At 43.6% G+C, this 21,145-nt stretch overlaps 1 protein-coding gene across 4 annotated transcripts in view; it reads left to right on the top strand.

Annotated features, from left to right (window-relative positions):
- Window positions 1–21,145, top strand: part of NAV2 (neuron navigator 2) — a 341,851-nt gene that overhangs the window by 193,555 nt on the left and 127,151 nt on the right. For all 4 annotated transcript variants that reach the window (XM_066636906.1, XM_066636923.1, XM_066636914.1 and 1 more), the window contains 2 exons: window positions 196–304; window positions 2,247–2,636. In XM_066636906.1, coding sequence (XP_066493003.1) covers window positions 196–304; window positions 2,247–2,636 — 499 coding nt within the window. The remainder of the gene's footprint in view (window positions 1–195; window positions 305–2,246; window positions 2,637–21,145) is intronic.

Below are 21,145 nucleotides of genomic sequence, written 5' to 3' on the forward strand. Positions count from 1 at the left end.
TGAAATTGATAATGTCCTATCACTCTAGCCAAGGCAACAGTAGACACTCTGTAGTAAAAAAATTGATGTGAATTTGGTTTATGTTTATGAAAAAATGTAGAAGAAATTGTATTGACCAAGAGCTATAAAGAGATCTCTTTCTGATGATATCAAAATTCTAGTTGCTTTTTGTCTAAAATTGCTGTTCTTTCATAGGGGAAGATCCAGAGACCCGCCGACTAAGAACTGTCAAGAATATAGCAGATCTTCGACAAAACTTAGAGGAGACTATGTCTAGCTTACGAGGAACCCAGGTCTCCCACAGGTAGCGACATGAATTGCTTTTTTATTTGAGTAGGAAAACTATGTGTTTCTGTCTTGCCTGTCCTTTACTCTGGCTTGTTTTGCCCCCAAGAAATGATTAAGTGTAGTAATGGCAGACATTAAACCTAAGCAGTGACTGTACTCTATTCTCAGATTCTGAACCCAGTTAAGGTATTAGTGAGATTGATGACGAGTAAGTTTTGGTTGTAAAGGGAATGAGACAGAGGGCTGTATTTAGAAGCCAAGCTTCGGAAAAATGCTTGTTAAATGGCTTAGGTAATGTTTGAATAGAAATATTCAGAGGCTACTATTTAAAATGTTTCTTTCATTTACTCCTTATAGTTTAATGCATTTCAACCAGATCTCTAATATTGTGTTTAAACAAGCAACTGAACTTTGTTTGACCCTTTTGATAAGGCACATAACTTGAATTCCTACCTGGTCTTTGGACAAACAAAAGCTTTATCATTTTATTAGTGATATATGCAGGTATAATTTTTGAAAGCAAAGCAACATTTAAGACTGTCTAGCAACAGTTCAGAGCTACCAACAAAAACATCAGTTGTTAACATTTTAGCACACAATGAAATTGCTGTTTTAAGTGTTTGGCAAAAGGCTGCAACGGAATATGACTTGCAACCACATTAAAGAAGTAATTTGCCTTAACTGTCAAACAGTTGGAAACCTCTCAGGATGAGACCTCAAATGAATTAACCACTTGAAATTCTTCCAGGCAAATTCAACTAATCCAGCTCTTATATTTTCACAGCCAGCACATCAGTTTTTCTTTTCAAGTTTTAATTAATGTAATGGCTCATTGTCATTTAATGATGGCTACCATAGAGTCATTAGACCTGCTCAGAGTTTTGAAGAAGGTTTTTTGTGATAGATCATCTATGTATTGTGTTCTGGCCAGCTTGTATGGGACATTTTGCAATGAGGAAGCACATTTTGCCCCAAAAGAAATCATGAAGATTATTTTCTAGAGATAGCTAGAGATGTAGCCCCAAATGCTCTTTGTCAGTCAACAGAGTCCTTCACAAACAATCACATACAGTTCAATTATACATGGATTTCACTGTTGGAAACGTTAACACAGTGTATCTAGTTAATCCAAGTGCCTGATGATCAAATTAACATTTGAGATTTGTGGCTGTTAAATCAACTGGCATACAGAACTACAACAAGAATAGAGACTCCCTTTTCAACCTACTAAGAAGAAAATGCAATAGTGAAAGCCTAAACTATCTTGAAAAGGAATTTTTGACACACTTTCTGGAAGTTACAATGAATGAATGGGAAAGAATGGGATGGCGTTTGCTGTCCCTGTTCTCAGCCTCCACATATTCAGCTTAACGAGTATGTAGATCATATGTCTAATGCCAATAAAGGTTTATGAAATGAATGATCATATGCATGCATAACAATATGTGTTTAGGGTTCTTTTCACACAATTGGCAACCCTGCTCTTTCCAGGGTTTCCTGTCATGTGGAAAAGCTGTACACACTTAGGATCTACACACACACCAAGTTGAAATCTGGAAATTGCGAGCAGAGAATGATGTCCATGACCTTGCTTCTCCCCTCCACATGTTCAGTGTAACATATGAAGAGCAATATTCTCTTTAGAAGGGTTTGTGCTTAGTGTGCAGACCCCTTCGGTTGCTGCTCAGCAGCATTTCCGAACTCACAGTGATATCACATGTCCTTGGTGGACCTCCAGAAACACCAAGCTCTGAGTTGCACAGAGCTTAGTTTCCCAGGGCTTCGAGTTTGTGGCTGTGCAGCTTAAAGGGAACAGTGCTGAAGGCTGCTCATGTCTTGAAAGTTGCACATTTTCAACTTTGCAGCATCATAAGCTCACTGAAAGCATAAAGTACTTTAGATGGTTTTTTCAACTTATGTCTGAAATATTATTAAATTCACTCTTTTATTCTTTCAAGCACATTGGAGACCACCTTTGATACCAATGTCACCACTGAAATAAGTGGCCGCAGTATTCTCAGCTTGACGGGGAGACCAACACCCTTATCTTGGAGACTCGGGCAGTCTAGTCCCCGTCTTCAAGCAGGTGATGCTCCATCAGTGGGTAATGGATATCCTCCAAGAGCCAATGCCAGCCGCTTCATCAATTCAGAATCAGGGCGTTACATGTACCCTGCTCCTTTGAGAAGACAGCTAGCATCTCGGGGCAGTAACGTTTGTCATGTGGACATCTCAGACAAAGGAGGCGATGAAATAGATCTTGAAGGCATCAGTATGGATGCAACAGGCTATATGAGTGATGGAGATGTTCTGAGCAAGAATATAAGGACTGATGACATCACAAGTGGGTGAGTACATTCAAGACTCCTTTTATTATATGTATATTTTGCTGTTTAGCCAAGATTGGATCCCAGATCAGCTCACAATAATAATCACTACAAAGATATCGTCTGTTTAGGATACATGAGTTTGTATGACAGTTTCTTCTCCAGGTTCTAGGTTCTTCCTACAGAATGGGGTGCAAATGGTCATGAAGACCATATAGCAGAGCTAATACATTTCCATATTGTCATATATTTCAAGTGAGCTGTGTTTGTTCAGCACAACTTGCATGTCTGCCTCTAATCTTCATACTCCTCATTTGCTAGTCCATATGATAATTCCATCATATGCATTTTCAGTCTATGCAGTGAGGACTACATGGACTAAAATATGTCCAGTTAGAGGTTATTTGTTGGACAGACTCAAAGACTGAATGAGCATGTGGTGGCTGAGTTTCTTCACCATTCCCTGTGTCCACAAGGGGGTGTATATTTCAACTTTTGAGGCAAAAAGAGCTGAATCAGAGCCCGATCCTGTGATCCACGCCGTGCCTCTGCGGCGTGGACCACAGTCGCAAATGTGCCATAAGGCACATTTGCCGGGCTTACCGCTGGGCTTCTGCCAGAGCTAGCTCAGCTCCAGCTGGCGCTGAGCCAGTGCACGGTGGGCGCCCGGGTTCTGCAGCTCAGTGGTCTCTGTGACCGCCAGGCTGCGGAATGGGAGATGGGGCGTGTCTGGGGGCATGGGGGGAGGCGTTCCGGGGAGGGGGAGCCATGGCCAGGGGCATGGGGGAGGCGTGTCGGGGACGGGGGAGAGGCAGATCCGCGCAGCCGAGCTCCGCAGGATCCAGGGTGCTCGGGCAGGGCTGCTCGCCCTACACGAGCGCCTTCACTTTAGCGGCGACCAAACAGTCGTTGCTAAAGTAAGTAGCCCCATTGTGGGGCTGCTTCCCTAACTTGGGGGAAGGGGGCAAACGTCCCCTTCTCCTGAGGAGCCTCCTGCGGTAGCGCGGGAGGTGCTGGATCCTGCAGGAGCCCTCCATGGAGCCGCCGGGTCCCGCAGCTCCAGGCAGCTCAGGATTGGGCTGCCCATTGTTTTTTTTTTTCACTAGACATTTTCAGTTTAATATAAGAAATTATACTTTTATGGGACTATCGTTCATACATGAGCTATAGTTTATTTAAGAAAGTAAAGATTCTGAGTATGGTTTGATCAGCTCTCAGTGAAGTATTCCGTCAAAGCATACTTTGCAAAGGTGACATGCTTAATTTATTTTTGAAAAGCAACATGACTACTGATCAGAAAATGACAGTTTTCTGAATGGTATATAATCTAGCCTGTAATTTTCTGAATGCCACACTAGAAATTGAACCAGTGGTTCAGACTTAAAATAAAATACAACTATTTTTTTGCTGTACCTTTAGGGGAAGAAATTAACTTGACAGCAGTTTAAAAAAATCCACTGACTTTGTAAAAACCTGAAAACCTAGAAATTTGTAGGTACAAGACGGACCTTGAAGATCTTTAAATCCAAAACCCTGTTCTCAGACTGAACTCTCCATGCACTGAACAGCATCCACATCACCTTTATCTGTCTCCCTCCCTTCCATCACAAATACAGATGATTCCATTCATACATCTCAATATAACTGTCACAAGAAAGCAGGTGCAAATAAACTATCTCAAGTCAGAAGTGTATGTTTTATTCAAGAAATAGTATAATAATGATTACTTGAGTGAGTGAGGCAAGTTATATAGAAAGGGAGAAATTCTTCAGGATCACTAACCAATATCATTTTAGGTAAAACTAATTCTTGGTAGCACATATATGACAATCAGCTAGCCCCAAAATATGTGGCAACCTAATACATAGCTGTTGCCAGATTCCTACATAGAAGTGACTTCAGATTCCTTCTGAGCTGAAATCAACATATTATCCTAGGTTGTAATATCTGCCAATCTTGAATACATATATATTCTTGCATATACACCAGGGTAAAAAAAGTGGTAAACACCCCTCCCCAGTTCCCTTGCCCTGATACAATACACACACATACACACACACAGCTATTTTGATCTTGAATCAACCTGTGTGTGACATCCAATGGTTGATCTCATGGCACCTTGTCTACATTGACTCTTCAAAAATGTTTGGGACTAAGAATTTGAGAAGATTTCTTTTAACTTATTCAATATCAAGTAGAAAGCTATTCTGGGAAGATTTAGGAAATGATTACTAAAAGACCCCTTTATAACTGCCATAATTCTAGCAAACATATTACTAGCCTTCCCCATGTTCCCACAAACACAGCAGTGTGAGGCTTTGTTATGCAATGTTTCCTGTGCTAATATTTACAAAGAACATGACCTTCAGTCAAAACTGCATTTGGAACATTTTTTTCCCCCAAAACGAAAAAGTTTGAAATCTTTTGATCAAAGGAATGGTTTCAGTCAAGAAAATATATACATGTGCACGTTTCTTTTCATTACATAGGAAATGTGTGAATAGGCATGGGAGGTCGTGGAATCACAGTTGTGACTTCAGAAATGCTCCAGTACTTCAAAAGTTGAAGTATATTTTAGCTGCGAAATAAAGTTATTCACACACAAAATGTGGGATTTGACAAAAAACTGAGCATCATCTTTTTTTGTTTAAGCTGCACATAGTCTTGTGCTGACCTTCTGAATATATATGACAGATTTTCCACTTCCTTGTTAAGGGATCACTCCTACATGCAACTCCTATATCTGGAGAATATGAAAGTGCCATGAGCATGTATTTTTGTTCCCTATAAACTGGATACTCTGGAGTTAAGATTTTTGTTTGGGTGCGTTACCTATTTTAGTTTCTTTTTGGGCTGTCAGACCCAAATATGATAATGAGACCTTGGAATATCTGAGGAAGACCCTCAGGTCCCAGGGTGTGTTTTGGCAATTATCAGTGGTAGTAAAGACGGAAGGTTTGCATTTTGAATATTGAAGAATATTGCCAAGAATATTGCCAAGTATATTGCGCCTTTTGTACATAAGTGCTACTCACATCCAACGTGGCCCTTTCTCTCTTTTTGTTATGCCAGAAATATAAACACTTCCAGCTTGTCATTTTGCATGTTACAGCAGTGTAATAGTTGCTAGTGATGATCTACATGCACACTCACTTTTGGCATGATGGCCCAGTGAAGTGGGGGAACTCGAGATGAACTGAAGAGATACCCAGGCTGATCATCTATCATTTTATTTTTTCTGGCTTCAGCACTCTGTCTGTTTAGTAATGAATGACTTAGGGAAGAGTGGAACCTTTGTATACATGGTCATCTTTCTACATGTCAGGATGGGTTTGCACACAAGCCTCCTAGTTGTTGCCTCTGAGGCTTTACTTTTGTTTGTTTCGTAGTGCCATCTAGTGGGAGAGACTTCACTTAAACAATTATATTTCAGTGTGGGATTCACTTTTCCCTCAATAAAATAATTATCACCAGGTAACATACAGTTCCATGTTCTTGGACTTCACTTGAAAGACTTGGCATATTCAGGAGAAGGAGCAGATGAAGTTATACCATCAGTGTTTCCACTGCATACCTGCTTGAAAAGTATAATTGTGAATCTTAAGCACAGCATGTAACACTTGTTTTAATTTGATTATTCTACTACTAATTAACATGTTTTTTTAGCATAAACTATGTCTGGCAGTGCACTGAATATAAATAGAATTGTCATTTATGAATGGATGGAAGTGCAGTAGATTTTAGATTTATCAAGTATTTTTTCCAAATGTGATTTTCCAAGAGTGCCTATTTGGTAAGTATCCATTAGATACTAAATAGCTAACCAAACAGCTCTGGTTACCAGGCACTACTGAAGTGAGAGAAATAGTAAACATTACTTCACTGCTCAAGTTATCTTACAATTACTACAAAATGTTTGATAGAAAACGAACCTTTCGGCTCTGCCGTCATCCTGTGCATTTGTGAAGAGGTTTGGGAGTTAACAGGCACAAATAACTATACCCAGCATTTGGAATGACATGCTGGATCAGACCAAATGTCCACCTAGTCTAGCTCTCACAGCCCGCCAAGCTGGTCTCTTTCTTTCTTTGGCTAATATTCTCATAAAATCACAGATTACGCACATTCATTGGCAAATTTCTGTGACTGTCAGATTAATATTAAATATGAAGTTGTTGCTGTTCAGGGAGTAAAGAAAATGCCAGACTTGCTTAGAATCAGTTGAATTGGTTTATTGTAGCAGAACAGGAAAAATAAATCCATGCAATGTTGGTCTTGGACTTTATAATCTGAATTTAAGTTCGTTTTAATATTTGCCCCAAAGGAAGTCAGGCTTCCAGTACTTCCTTGCAATGACAGTGTTGAATCAACTCCTCAACAGTGTTGTGGGACATAAACTCTTCTGCCTCTGGGGTAAGGATGTTACCATATTGAATAATAGAAGCACCTAATAAGGCTGGATCAGTTACAGGGTAAACAGATGTTTGTGCAACATCATGAATTGTGCCTTTCAGATGTCCATAATTCACAACAAAATAAAATTGGAAAGTCTTGTTTTTCATTGGGACAATACAGGCTGCAGTTGTCCATATGATCAAATGTATTCCAAGAAACAATCCTAATGCTCAGAGCTGTTTTGCATTTTATGCATCATATACATTTGCAGTGTGCCATCATATGTCATGCCTAAAGAGAAGAGCCATGTCAGTAAATCCTGCCCGTGCTCTTAGATCATCTTGGGGGGGGGCCCTTTTGACTGTGCCACCGCTAAGAGATGTGAGAGGGGCGGCGGCCAGGAAGAGGGCTTTCTCGGTGGTGGCCCCCGAACTGTGGATTACCCTCCCCTTAGAATTGAGAACTGCTCCCTCGTTGCTAACATTTCGGCGTGGACTGAAGACCTTTTTATTTCAAAAAGCTTTTAATTGTTGACAGGCTGGCTAGCGTTCTTGCTTTTTTATATGAGAATCCACAGGGTTTGTTTGTTTTTTAGATTTTTAATTATTGTAAATTGTTTTAATGATTGTTTTTAATGTTGTATTTTAAATTGTTTGTAAGCCGCACTGTGTGCCCTTTGGGCAAAAAGGCGGGCTATAAATTAATAAAATAATAATAATAATAAATACATACACCTGGCGTAAAGCCAGGACTAAATCCTGGGTTCCTGTGACAAAGCATGAAAGAATTCTTCCAATTCGGATTTGTAACAAACCAGAATCAGCTGTGATATCTGAACCTGGGAATTCTGGCTTACTCTTGCCAAGTTTCCAAATAAACCAGAATCTGAAACTGTATTCGTATCCAAACATTTCATATATAATCAGTCAAATTTGGCCAAATGTCACCGCTGATTTTGACTTGTTTTTGTGCCAAATAATGTGGAGAGGGGAGTTTATGTGCCTGGGGCTGGGGATGTTGCACAATGCCAAGATGGCTTCATGTTATATCTGCACTGGGTGGACAGACAGTGAGCTGTAGCCAATAGTGAACTTCACTGGTAAGAGACCGCATACTTCTGAGCAGTGTTAACCTGTAAGCTGTGTGGCTGTGCAGCTTGAAACCAAGCTCTGTGCAGCTTGGAGCTTGGCAACCAGGAAGTCAGTGTTGACGTATGACATCATTGATGAATATCCAGAGACACTGCAGCTCCATCTCCCCCCTCCCCCATCTATGGAAAGGCTCCACAAAGCAGGGCGAAATGGAAGGGGCGACACTGCTTCTGAGTACCAAATGCAGGCAACAAGCAACACCCCCCCCCCCAAGACATTACCTTTATAACCCCTTGTGACTGCCTAGAAGAATTCTGTTGGAAACAGACTGATGGATTTGATCAACCTTTGTTTGGATCCAGATGTCCAGGCCTTATGTTCTCAGTAGTGGTTTGCTATTCATGTCAGCCACATGTTCCTTTTGTCTGCAGGTGTACATCTCCCTTGTGAGCATGACACATGGTAGAGATGCTGAAAATACATCTGCTGCATATAATGTGGAGCTGCAGTTACTGGGAAAAGAACTGATGAGATATAGCATTGAACAACACAGTGGCATCTCACTGTTTTTAAATAAATGTTATATTCTCGGTATACTTATGTGACTACTATACCAGTCTTTTCCTTGCATGACCCCAGTGTGCTCTCTAAACTGGGAAAATACGATCCTTTGCAAGAAATCTCAGGAGAGGAGAGGAGGATCAACAGCCATAGATAGATCTGGCAGACAGTGTAGTTACACCCTTGCCTAAGAGAGTTTGCAGAGGCATTTTGCAAGGATTTATACCAAGAAGCCAAAAACTGCCTGAGTTCCTTCCAGCATTAGTTAAATACGTTTTGAATGTGGTTTTCACCACAGTGGCGAGGGTACTTCTAAATGGAGACCTGCTAGCATGCAAACAGTTTGAGATAAGCGGGCAGACAAATATGCACAAATTCTTTGCCGTGTCTTGGTGTGCAGGGAATTAAAAAGAGGTTTGGAAAGATGTTTACAGTACGAATGCCCTTTTGTTAGCTGGCATGTGTTCCACTGTCATTTTCATAATGGCAAATATCTGTGTTTTTACTGGCAAATAGATCACAAAGGGAGCCAAAGTATTTGTTATAGCCAAAACAAATCCAGTGGCCAAGATAAACCACTGCAGAGCAGTGTTCTCGGATCCTTCCCCAATGTGTGTTGGGTCATGAGAAGTTTTCTGAGGCCTGACTTCCAGGTCTGTCCAAGCAATGTTCTGGCAGGCAGCAATTATGATTTTCTTGAGGTCAGAAGGAATTGAATTCATCTTGGCTTGTAAAAATCTCAAACTATATTGGATCTTGTATGTCTCTCCCAACTTTAGGCAGCTGCAGGTTCAAGTTCTGAAGCTGACCCACCCACCCAGGAGAGTTGTCCTGTTGCGGATATCAGAAATCAATACAGCCAAGCCCCCTAGAGCAGCCATTTTCAACCTTTTTCAGCTCACAGCACACCGACAAGGCACTAAAGTTGTCAAGGCACACTACTAGTTTTTAATTACATTATTATGTTACAATTAATATAATTAATATTTAAATTATTAAATATTAAATTAAATTAAATTAATTAAATTAATAATATAACTACTACATTGAGGGCACAAACCTAACCAGGTCTGCTCAGAAGTCCTATTTTGTTCAATGGGGCTTACTCTCAGGAAAGTGTGGTTAGGACTGCAGCCTTCGAACATTACATGAAAATTAAAGAAATTCCCAAGAAGCTTGGAGAGGGAGGTATATGTGGTTTCTGGAAAGGTTTTGAAGTAGGTCTGTTCAAACTGTTATCAGTTGATATGCTCTGATATCCCAGGAGGTGCTGGCAAAGAGGGATGAGACTGAGCATACTGGAGAAATGGAGGATGAGGGGCAGTGAGGATATGTGGCTAAAACAAGTGCAACAAGTGTGTCTTGTCCATGTTATTCATGGTGCCTCTAATGATGGATGCTGTCTCATTATTCATGTAAATATTGTCTGGAAAGCATGAGTTGCACATTTCCTACATGTCACTTTAGAATGAGGATTCATTTAATCTTTAGTGGGGGAGTGGGGGCTTTGTATTCATTTACACCTTGCCTCATTATGCCATCAGTGTTGGTAACTGTGATTTTGGGAGTGTTAAAGGGGCAGTGATATTAGTCAAGGTTATCATCATCATGCTATCAGTGGCTGGCTGTGGCATTTTATAATTCCATAAGCCAAAAAAAGTCAAGCGTCTGCTCCAGACAGCCTGGTCACAAATCCAGGTGCTTTTCAAGGTCTCAAAGCCTTTGGCCTAAATCGTTAAGCTAACAAATCACATTTGGTGATGACTGAACTGCACTGCAATCCAATTCAAGTGCAATTTGAACTTCATAACCTTTCCAGCATTCATACTGGGGGCCTTCTGCAGTGTTAAAAATAAATTAATGCTGCTTGGTCAGTTCAAAAAGATGTAGTAAGATTAAGCAGCTTGGCTTGAAGCTACAGGGCTTGATCTCTCTATGAATAATGAAGAGAGCTGAAGACTATAGTGTTATACCATATATGGCTGTATTATTTCAACATGAGTAATAATAATTAAATTGCCATCAATTTTATCTTCTCTAAATGTTCTGTTTGTTTGACCTGCTTTCTGTTATGTTGGCGCAGCATAATTTTGTCAAAATTATTTTGTTAAAATGCTTTGAATATTGTAGCATTGCAAAGGACATGCGCAGCCCAATCCTAGGCTGCCCTTACCAGCATTCTGGTGGCATAAGGTGCTTTATGGCAATCACGAGAGCAGCCCACCATTGGGGGCAGCCAGGCTGCCACCGCAAAAGGCAAGCAATGACAGTGGCCTGCCAGCAGATCCGTCATGCCTCCTTGCCACCAGTAAGTCAGTGCAGAAGGTGGACAGAATGGGGAGGAGAGGGAGCATAATGGGGGTGGAATGAGGGCTGGAAGGGGGCAGTATCAGCAGCAGCTTTGCCACTGGTATCCTGTTCCCCTTCCAGGTCTCCATCCACCTTTCTGGGTCCACATGGACTTGCACGTGAAATTGCTGGCACAGGTCCGATTAGATCTATTTCAGCACCAGAGGCTTACCTCCAGGTAAGGGAACAAATGTTCCTTTTCCTAGAAGAGACATCCAGTGCTACCCAGTGTGCATTCTTGCAGCATCATTACATCAGCACGAGGGGGAAAAGGATAGCACTGGGGTCACAGAAACGCAGCTTCGTTTGGATACTGCTCATTCGTCACCAAAATGATATCCAGTATCTATGATATCTCTGTAAACTGCTTTGTGAACTTTTGTTGAAAAGCAGTATATAAATGTTGTTGTTGTTGTTGTTGATGATGATGATATTGGTGCTAGGTCGTTAGGAACTCCGGGGAAAACTACGGTACTGGCTCTCCCTCACCCTGCACTCACTGGCTGTTCCCTGAAAGGTGCATTGGGCTCTACCTCTGCCATCAGTACTCGGGGCTCAGGGATTGGCTAAGCCAGATGGACCTTTGGCCAATGCCCAACCTGGTCAAACCCTGTTGCCACCTGATGACATGTGAGCAGACTACCACTCCCTTTCCCCACTCTTAACTTTGTGTGGTTCTAAAGGTATTGGTGCTGTTGCTGGATTATGGTTCATGCCACCTTTGTAGCAAGTGGATGATCTCATCCATTGCTCCATAAAAATACTTGTCTGTACACTGCTTTCATTAATATACAAAAAAGGGAAGGCTCTTTATGTACTTAAAAGTGAGCTACAAATGTAGAAAATAAATAAATTAAAACTGAGTTTAGCGGTAAGAAACAGTACAAATACTTCTGTCCATTAACACAACAAATCTGTCCACTAGGGGGAAACATGATCACAAACACTAATCCAGTGGAATTTAGCAGAATGCACATTTCCTTGGCGTTTGAGCTTTTCGTATTGTGCTTTCAGTAATTCTTTTCCTGCTATGTATAAACAAGATAACAATGAAAGAGGCCTTTTTTCATTTTTAGCATACCTGAAGTCCCAATTGTAGTTCAGACCTGAACTCTATATTTTTCCCCCACTGCTGAGGTCACTGCAAGTTTATTTGCCCCTGGTCATATAGAGAGACGGCTGGATGGAGTTTCTGCTTCTTCATTTCACATTTCAAACACTCTGAGTAAGGAAACGTAGAATGACTCTGGACAAATGCCCATTTATTTCTGATCTTCCCATCTCCATTTTTTTAATACATTCTAAGGTCGTCATTATAAATAATCTAAGATATGTCCAAATCTAAGATATGTCATATGCTGTTCTAACTGGTATCTACCACTCTGCAGTTTAGGGCACATTGAAGCCACAAGCACTAAATTCTTAAGGTTTGTTATGTTTTCATATCCTTTTTTTGAAATTCTTAGCTGGAAAACACCAGCCAATGCTGCATACTTGTAGATAATACTTACCATCTGGATGTGGGACACTGAGAAAGGGTATACCTCCGTTCCACACATAAGCTTTTTTACCTGCCTAGATGTGGATCAATATGCACTTGTACATTGGTGGAAATCCATACCCCTGTCTCTGTCTCCCTTGTGTCATTTTCTTGATTGTAAATCTCTTAGGGTAAAGACCTGTCTTTTTATCCTGTGTGAAGCACCATGTACAAATGTCACAGCATTTCGCAGGTGTAACAGTAAGTGCACCTCTTTTACTGGAAGTGTATTGCATATATATAGTTCAACTCAAGATAGCAGGCAAATGGCATAGCACGATGGAATTCTAAATAGTTGATAAAGATTTGTGGAAGTCTTTGCTTAGGAGAATATGCTTCTTGATTACTTACCTTGCATGATTGTTTACATTTAAACTACCTACCTCTATATTTTTGTATATACTGTAGTTTTAATATGTTGTGGAAAAATAGCTTCCAAGTGCTGAAGTTTTCCAAATTCAGTATATACCAGAATGGTTAGACCAGGGGTGTCAATCATAAGTCATAAGCATGCTCTTTATCCAGCTCCTGTTATAAACAAGCTCTCCCAGAGCTTCTGCCAAGGCATTACTTCACAAAGCACTGGTGAGTTGTGTAGTGACACCTCAGCAGGAGCAGCACTGCTGAAAATGTGGCCACGCGCTCCCATATCTTCAAAAAATGATCAAGATTTGCATATTTTCTCTTCTGTTATTTGTAGCTGATGAGTTTCTACTTGAGAACAATGTCATTATTTGCGGCTATTATCTGCTTAATGATGTCACTTCCTGCTTAATGATATCCCTTCTGACACTCAGTAGGCACCACAAATGCTATTTGGTCCACTATATGAAACAGGCTTGACACCGCTGGATTAAACCAAGTCCCAATGCAAGAAACTGGCATTTTACCAGAGAAACAGACATGGACAGACACAGAAACTGAATGAGTGTGTGTAAGAGAGAGAATGTGTGTGTGTGACAGAGAGAGAGAGAAAGAGTGAGAGAGAGAGAAAAAGAGAGAGAGAGAGTGTGTGTGTATGTGTGTGTTCTGGGAGGCACTGTTGCAGGCATTTGAAATAAATGTTAATGGATAACAGGTACCATCCCTCCTCACAATTTTTAAACAAAACAACCCATTGTATAGACTAGCCATTTTCAACCACTGTGCCATGGCACACTGGTGTGCCGTGAATGGTCTGCAGGTGTGCCGCGAGAGTTTGGGGAAGGGTCATTTGTTAATAGGGGCAAAGGGGATTTGAGTTCCCCACCAACAGCACAGTGTGCCTTGTCAATTGTCAAAAAACTGATGGTGTGCCTTGACAATTTTAGTACCTTGTCAGTGTGCCTTGAGACCAAAAAAGGTTGAAAATCACTGGTGTAGACACAAGTTCCCCCCACACACAGCGGAGCTAGTTATGCTTCTTCACAGTAAAACCCCACGATACTGAAGAGTATGTGTGATTATTCCATCCATATGTGCAAACCAGTCATGTGGGTTCTTCTAACTAAAGTGGCATCCTCTCTCCCGCAGGATGCCAGTTGACTACACTGGCCCAATCCACATACTTGTGAATGTTCACACTTCCCACTTTTGCACCATGAGGAAAGAAGGTCCCATTCAGCTGACCTTTCCTGTGGAGCAGAGGTGTCCAAACTTTTTGGCAGGAGGGCCACATCATCTCTCTGACACGGTGTCAGGGGCCAGGAAAAAAGGAATTAATTTACATTTCAAATTTGAATAAATTTACATAAATGAATTTATTAGAGATTGAACTTGTATGAATGAATGAAGGTCTTGCAATAACTCAAGGCCTATAAAAGGCTTTGCACAAAGCAAGGCCAGCCTTTCCTTTGCTGCTGCTGCTGCATAACAGACGTGAAACAGCAAGCAGTGGAGGGAGCCCTTGTCCCTCAGCTCCTGCAAAAGGTCGAACAGTTGGCTGCCACACTAAGAGCAGTTGCGTCGGGCCAGTGTGGGCTCCAGCAAGTCTCTGGAGGGCCAGAGGCTCATTGGAGACTGGGGTTTCCCTGCGGGCCAGATTGGGAGTCTTCTAGGGCCCCGTACTCAGCCCCAGGGTTTGGGCACCTCTGCTGTAGAGGATGTCTCAGAAAGTGAGCGAGATAACAGTCAGTCAAGAGTAAGCCTGTAAGTCACTTTCCAGGTATGTGGTGATATGCTCTGCAGAATCCTTCCCAAGGGTTCTATGTGCACTGTAATATTCATCACACCAGGAAACTTTCAGAACTCAAAGCGATGAAATTTGACTTCTTTTACATATCCATGTCATATAATATTAACTGAAATGCAATGATCCATATTTATCTCAGTTACTTTTCTCACAGGCTCTTCCCTTCTCCCATACAGAGACTATTTTTGACAACATATGCAAGCTACAATATTATTTTGTAACATAGGGGAGCATGTTTATATAAGAAGCTGGACAGTTATTTCAAGACTTGGCCACGTTTAAGCTTCTAATTAGATCAAATGTGAAAGTGTAGAGTATGTTGAGTTGATGTGAACCCTAAATAACATCTTTGGGTTGATTGAACACTATGGGCTCATGATACCAAAACTCTGTGGAAAGTCTCAGGACTGAGCTGCTCTCTTGCCTTCATCATCTATTCAACTTTGGCTAGGCTGAAACTTGAAATGACCCTAGAGAGTTGATTATTTTGTTGTTTTTTTCACTTGAAGGCAGAGCTTGTGGGCAGACTTCACATTCTACCCTTTGACCAGAAAGAGCTAGTTGACAGGAGATGGTGGTCAGTTAAAACTGATGGGTTGGCAGAATGTGGGGATAAATATATGGCTTGGTACAGGAGCCTAGCCAGGGGAAAAAATACCAAAACAAAACTAGAGTAAGCTGAGCCTTCCGGTAGCTGTACAGGGAAGTTGGAACTTTATTCTCTCTCATTTCTTGAGTCTTGTAACCCACATTTTAACATAGCTGTTCTTATTATATCTTGAAGGCAGTGGTTCTCAAACTCTCTGGGAGAGTTTGAGAGCCAATAAGTACTTGCATGGGTTGGGGGGGAGGCAGCAGGGGCAGGGGGGAGGCAGCGGCATGATCCCCATGATCGCGCGGCCCAGGGGGGCTGCAGGGGCTTGGGTGCACTTACCCAAGCCTCCTGCAGTCTCCCCAGGCTGCGGGGAGCCCAGCGCGACCTGCAGCAAAGCTCCCCGCAGCAGTGAAAGTAAATGTGGAGTGATTGCGCCCCACTTCCGCTAAAGCTTTAGTAAGTGCACCCAAGCCCCTGCAGTGCCCCGGGTGGCGCGATCCTCCCTGCCTCCAGGCTGCCCCCCCCTTAAGGGGGCAGAGGCCAGGGCTCACAGTTTGAAAAGCCCTACCTTGAAGGCCTTGAGGGCCAGGGCATTTTTTCTAAGGCCATCATATGAGCTTGCAGTTAAAATCCAAGGCCTTTCTGTACTACCGTTGAAAAATCAAGAGATGGCACACCAAATTGGATCTCATGAATAAGTAATAAAAACTCGGTTTATTCAACAGCTGAAACAAAGGCTTGTTGTTAAAACTGTATATTAGATCAACAGTTCACTTAAACCTTGCATTAAACCTTGCATCAACCTTGCACACTGCTAAGTTGACCATGGCTAAGCCTTTGCAGCCTTTTTGCAAGCGAGCTTGAATATTAAATCACAATGGACATGTATAAAGATCCCCTTGTGTGTGGTTCATACAGGTATGGTTCCGACAAATGGCACCTCGGTGCAAGTGCTTGCTATCTGCAAGCAAGGGAATACTTCACACACTCCTGAAATGTCACCTGGCGCTTAGATAAGCAGGATTCATGACAAAGTCTGTGACTTATCTGGAAAAATCAGTTGTGGGCCAAATGGTGGTTATGGTTACTTTGAAAAAGCTAGCACAAGGGTAGAAACTGTATGGAAGGCCATAATGTATATTTATTGTTATAATTACCATTATAATTTTGTTCCCAGCTCTTAAAACAAAACAAAAATTTTGCATTCCATTTTTAAGCACCTGACATTTACTGCCCCCCAGCACTCATTTTTGAATCAAAAGTTATCTCTAGAGAAAACAAAATATTTCTGTATTGCTCTGTCTCGCTTATGATTAGTTTTTTTCAGACTTGCACTGCTCCCTAACAGGCCACGCAGTCTCATACTCCATTCAGCATAGTTGATTGGTATGCACCTGTACACTTATTCGGTGCACACACACACACATTGATGAAATGCCTAGGAGTGAGGCTGCTGCATTTAAGTGGGCAGAACCAGCATGCACAGGAGAAGAGTCTGAGGGTTGGATTGTTAGGCCCAAATCCTAACCAACTTTCCAGCACTTGCATAGCGGTGCCAATGGGGCATGTGCTGCTTCCTGCAGTTGGGTGTCACTCACGGAAGCCTCCTCAAAGTAAGGAAATGTTTGTTCTCTTACCTCGGAGCTGCACTGCCCTTTTGTCGGTGCAGGAAAGTGGTGCCCTTAGCTATGAACAATTGGAGCACCGGATTGGAAGTTCTCATGGGCCAAATCTGACCCTTGGATCTTACTTTGCCCATCTCTTGGTATAGCATCACAGGGTACTAACTCCACATTTTCAAACTCCTGCTAGACCAGGGGTCTCCAAACTCTGGCCCGGGGGCCAGATGCGGCCTGCAGCAAGCCTCTTTCTGGCCTGCAACCAACCTCTTATCCCCTGAAAGCCTCTGGCCCACTCAACTGAACATGACCAGAACTGTGCTCTGATTGTGTCTGGAGGTTGTTCTAAGGGCCAGAGAGGTTGAATGAATGAGCCTGATATGTGCAGAACTTGGGCTCTGTTGACTGGTGTAAGTTGGCCTGAGAGGATCGTAGCCTGTGCCTTTCATGAGCCAGTAGACTATTAGCCTGAGTTTGTCTAAGCCAGGCATGCTCAAGACGTTGATCGCGATCGACCGGTCGATCGCCAAGCAAAATCCAGTCAATCGCACGCCGAGCCTCCCGTCCGCCATGTTGAAAGGGGCGGGAAAGAGCCCCGGAGCTTCCCGATTGGCCCGGCGGCGCTGAGTGTCCCGGATGCGATGGCGGGCCAATCGGGAAGCTCCGGGGCTCTTTCCCGCCCCTTTCAACATGGCGGGCCAATCGGGAAGCTCCAGGGCTCTTTCCCGCCCCATTCATTGATTTCAATCAATGATAGGGGCAGGAAAGAGCCCCTTCGGGAAGCTCCAGGGCTCTTTCCCACCCCATTCATTGATTTCAATCAATGAAGGGGTGGGAAAGAGCCCCTCCGGGAGCAGGAGGCTGCCAGGGGAGGCGACCCCTGGAAAGAGTGCGTGGAGGTGGCGGTGCAGCTGGGGCGGCGCGGCCGGGGGCGGCGGCGCGGGAGCCCGTGGCCGGCGGGGACGCTCTGGTTGCTGCTGCTGCCCCGCAAGGGCGCCGCCGTCCCCGCCTCGGGAGCTGGGTGCTGCGAGGTTGCGGCCGGCGGGAGGGCGAGCGCCGCCGGAGGTGCCGCCGAGACCCCCTCCCTGGGGACAAGTAAGGGGAGCCCGGGAGGAAGCGCGGCGCGGCTGGTCTGTGCTGCCTCGCGTCGCCGCCTTCCTCCTGAGGCTGGGATCAGCCCTGCGGCGTCCTCGGATAACTTTTCCTGCTTCCCAGAAGGCGAGCTGAGCAGGCGCCTCGGGGCGGAGGGAGGGTGGGCGGGCGGAGAAGAGGGTATGGGGCTGCCCCCAAGTTGCCCCCTGGAGGGCTCCCCAGCCGCTCCCCAGGCCCCACACCTGGTGTCCCCCCACTTCCCATCACTCCCCCAAGTTGCTCTCCTGGAGGGCTCCCCAACCCCTCCCCCTGGCCCCACACCTGGTGTCCCCCCACTTCCCATCACCCCTCCAAGAAGCCCCCCTGGAGGGCTCCCCAACCCCTCCCCGTGGCCCCACACATGGAGTCACCCCACTTCTCATCACCCCCCAAGTTGCCCCCCGGAGGGTAGATCTCTGGGCCTTGCTGGGTTTCAAAGTAGCTCTCCAACCAAAAAAGCGTGAGCACCCCTGGTCTAAGCCAATAGTTATGAAATTTTGTCTGAGCCAGTAGGCTCACTTGCTGAGTACCTTGTAGCAAGCCCTTGAGGGAAGACCAAATGGAAAACTGCTCCAGGAGAGAAGGCTGCATTACCACTGGAGGAAAGGTAGAGGCTGCTGTGTGCAGAGCCACTGAGGCTATAAAAGGGGCTGCACCCACACAGAGCTCAGGGACCACACCACACCAGATATTTGATGCGGCCCTCTGGCCAAAAAGGTTGGAGACCCCTGTGCTAGACTATCAGTTTGCCAGTGATACCATATTACTTAGCTTGAACATATCTAAAGGAGAAAAGAAATAAAGGGAAATTTCCTATTAGGTAAGCATTGAATTATTATTGCCATATTTAGCTCTTGAGATTAAGGCTGCAATCCTGTATAAACTTTCCTGAAAGCAAATCTCTACTTTGTTAAGGAATGGAGAGAGGGACCTTGGATGTGTCCCAGTGTAGAGCAGGGTGCACAAAAAGGCAAACACAGAAGAGTCTTTAGCTTTAGCTGCAGTATATTAAAGCAAGGAGTTTCACAGGCAGAGTAGTCAAAACAGTCCAGGTCATACACGTAGAGTAAAGCAGTCCAGCAATAACTTATCCAAATCAGTTTCCACAAAACACAGTCAGTCAGTCAGTCAAGTCAGTCAGTCCAAGGTCAGTAACAACATATACATACACAGGTCTCCAGCAGCAGTATCACAGTTTTCGCCTACTGCACTTGTGGAGCTGAAGACTGCGGGCTAAGTACTCTGAGCACCCAATCAGAGTCTGCTCGGTTACCTAGGGTGTGGCAGGCACAGGTGCAGTGACAAAAACTGCTGACTCAGAGTGACTCAGCTGCCAGCAACTTTCCATGAACCAAACTTGTTAGCTTTGCCTCTGGCTTTGAAAGAACAGAGAGCTAACATACTTGAACAAAGTAGAGCTCACTTTTGAGTAAACCTGCATGGGATTTCATTGTGAAAGATGTCAACTAGGTAAATTAATATTTTCAATGAATTAACCTCTGTCGTTCAGTATTGTTGCATTCCATTTAAGTTATTCTGTGCCTCAGTTTCTGTTGGTAAGAACTAACAAGTGTCTGAGCTATATACAACACTGTTTTTTTAAAGAGAAAAAAACGTGTTTTGTATATTATCCATAAAGCATCTGTTGAAAGTTGTCAAACATTCAGTGCATGAATGGCAAATGGAAGGCAAGTATAAAATATCAGTGGTTGCAAACATTCAACTGTCATTGGCAGTCCAATGGAGACATTTTTATCCCCATGTCCTCATAATTGCAATATAAGATAGTTAAAGCATCAAACATCATCATGTAAAAACAAAAACAAATTAACAGCCCAATCCTATCCAGGCTGCCCGTGCCATGGTACAGTGGCTGTAGCTGAATCCTGTGGGGTCAAGGAGGTAGCCAGAGATCATCTTGAGGTAAGGGAACCGCGGTTCACATCGAGCCCCAGCAACCTCAGTAGGTCTACTTGGAACTGGACCAGCTCAATGGCTGGCACAGAACCGAGCAGACCTGTGTAGGGCAATAGCCGCCATCCATGCTCCTTCCTGTGCCTGAGCCGTCCTCCTCCCCACCCTCTCCCACCCAGTTTCTCTCCCACACCACCTTTCCTTCGCCCTGCCTCGGAATGCCTCCTTGCTACTCAGCTGGGAACTTACTGCAGATTGCTTCTGGCAGGCCTCCAACCGGCATGAAGGTGCAGCGCCCACCCGTGCTGTCCTTCCTGCCAGCACCTCTCTGCTGGTGCCTCTGTCCTTCTGGCTGCCACAACAAGCCTTGCAGCATGTTTGTGACTGCCATCTACGGAGCAGTGCAAGAGGGACTGGTGCTAGCCTGGGAAAGGTTTAGGCCATCCGAGATAATAGATTAAACTGCAGAATCAAACCCAGCAACCAACTCAAAAATGCTAAAATCTATCTAAAAATGCAAGCCTTATTTTTTTCCTGAAGGAAACAAGAAAGGTGCATTTAAATACTTTCACAAGAAGCATATGCCAACATTCTAAGGCTACAACAGGGAAGATCCGACTCATTCCCACAGCGGTTCTGGGTTTTTCTTCATTGGGTCTTAAAAAGTGGCAAAACCAGCACCTTGCACAGTTCCTGGAACCTTACAGGAGAATAGCAGCCAAAGTCTGGACTGCTAAAGGGAGACTTGCAGTACCCGATAATGTTCAGTGAATGCATTTAGAGTGAAAAGCGCTATTCAACCTACATAAATGGAACTTGGAAGGATTCTGCTGTACGGTACAAAATGTTTGAGGCACTAGCAGCTGGCAAAATGAGAGAGAAGTTCAAAAGTTTAAGTTGCCAAGGGAACTCAGAAGCAGTTGGTTTGTGCCAGTAAATTGGGAACTATTGGGGCCAGAGGAGGCATTTTACTTTTTGTCTAGGAAAGCACACAAGGTTGAATTTCCATTTGTGGTAAGCTCTTTTAATGCGCTATTAATAACAGTTGTGTAAACAAAGCTTGTACACTGGAAGTGAGTGGAGAAAATTTTATGATCCTTTTCTTGTCATAGAATAGCACAACCATTGAGTTAAATCCTGAGAGAAAACCTAAGAGAAAGAGAAC

This window comes from Tiliqua scincoides, chromosome 1, assembly GCF_035046505.1.
Source record: "Tiliqua scincoides isolate rTilSci1 chromosome 1, rTilSci1.hap2, whole genome shotgun sequence".
NCBI lineage: Eukaryota > Metazoa > Chordata > Lepidosauria > Squamata > Scincidae > Tiliqua > Tiliqua scincoides.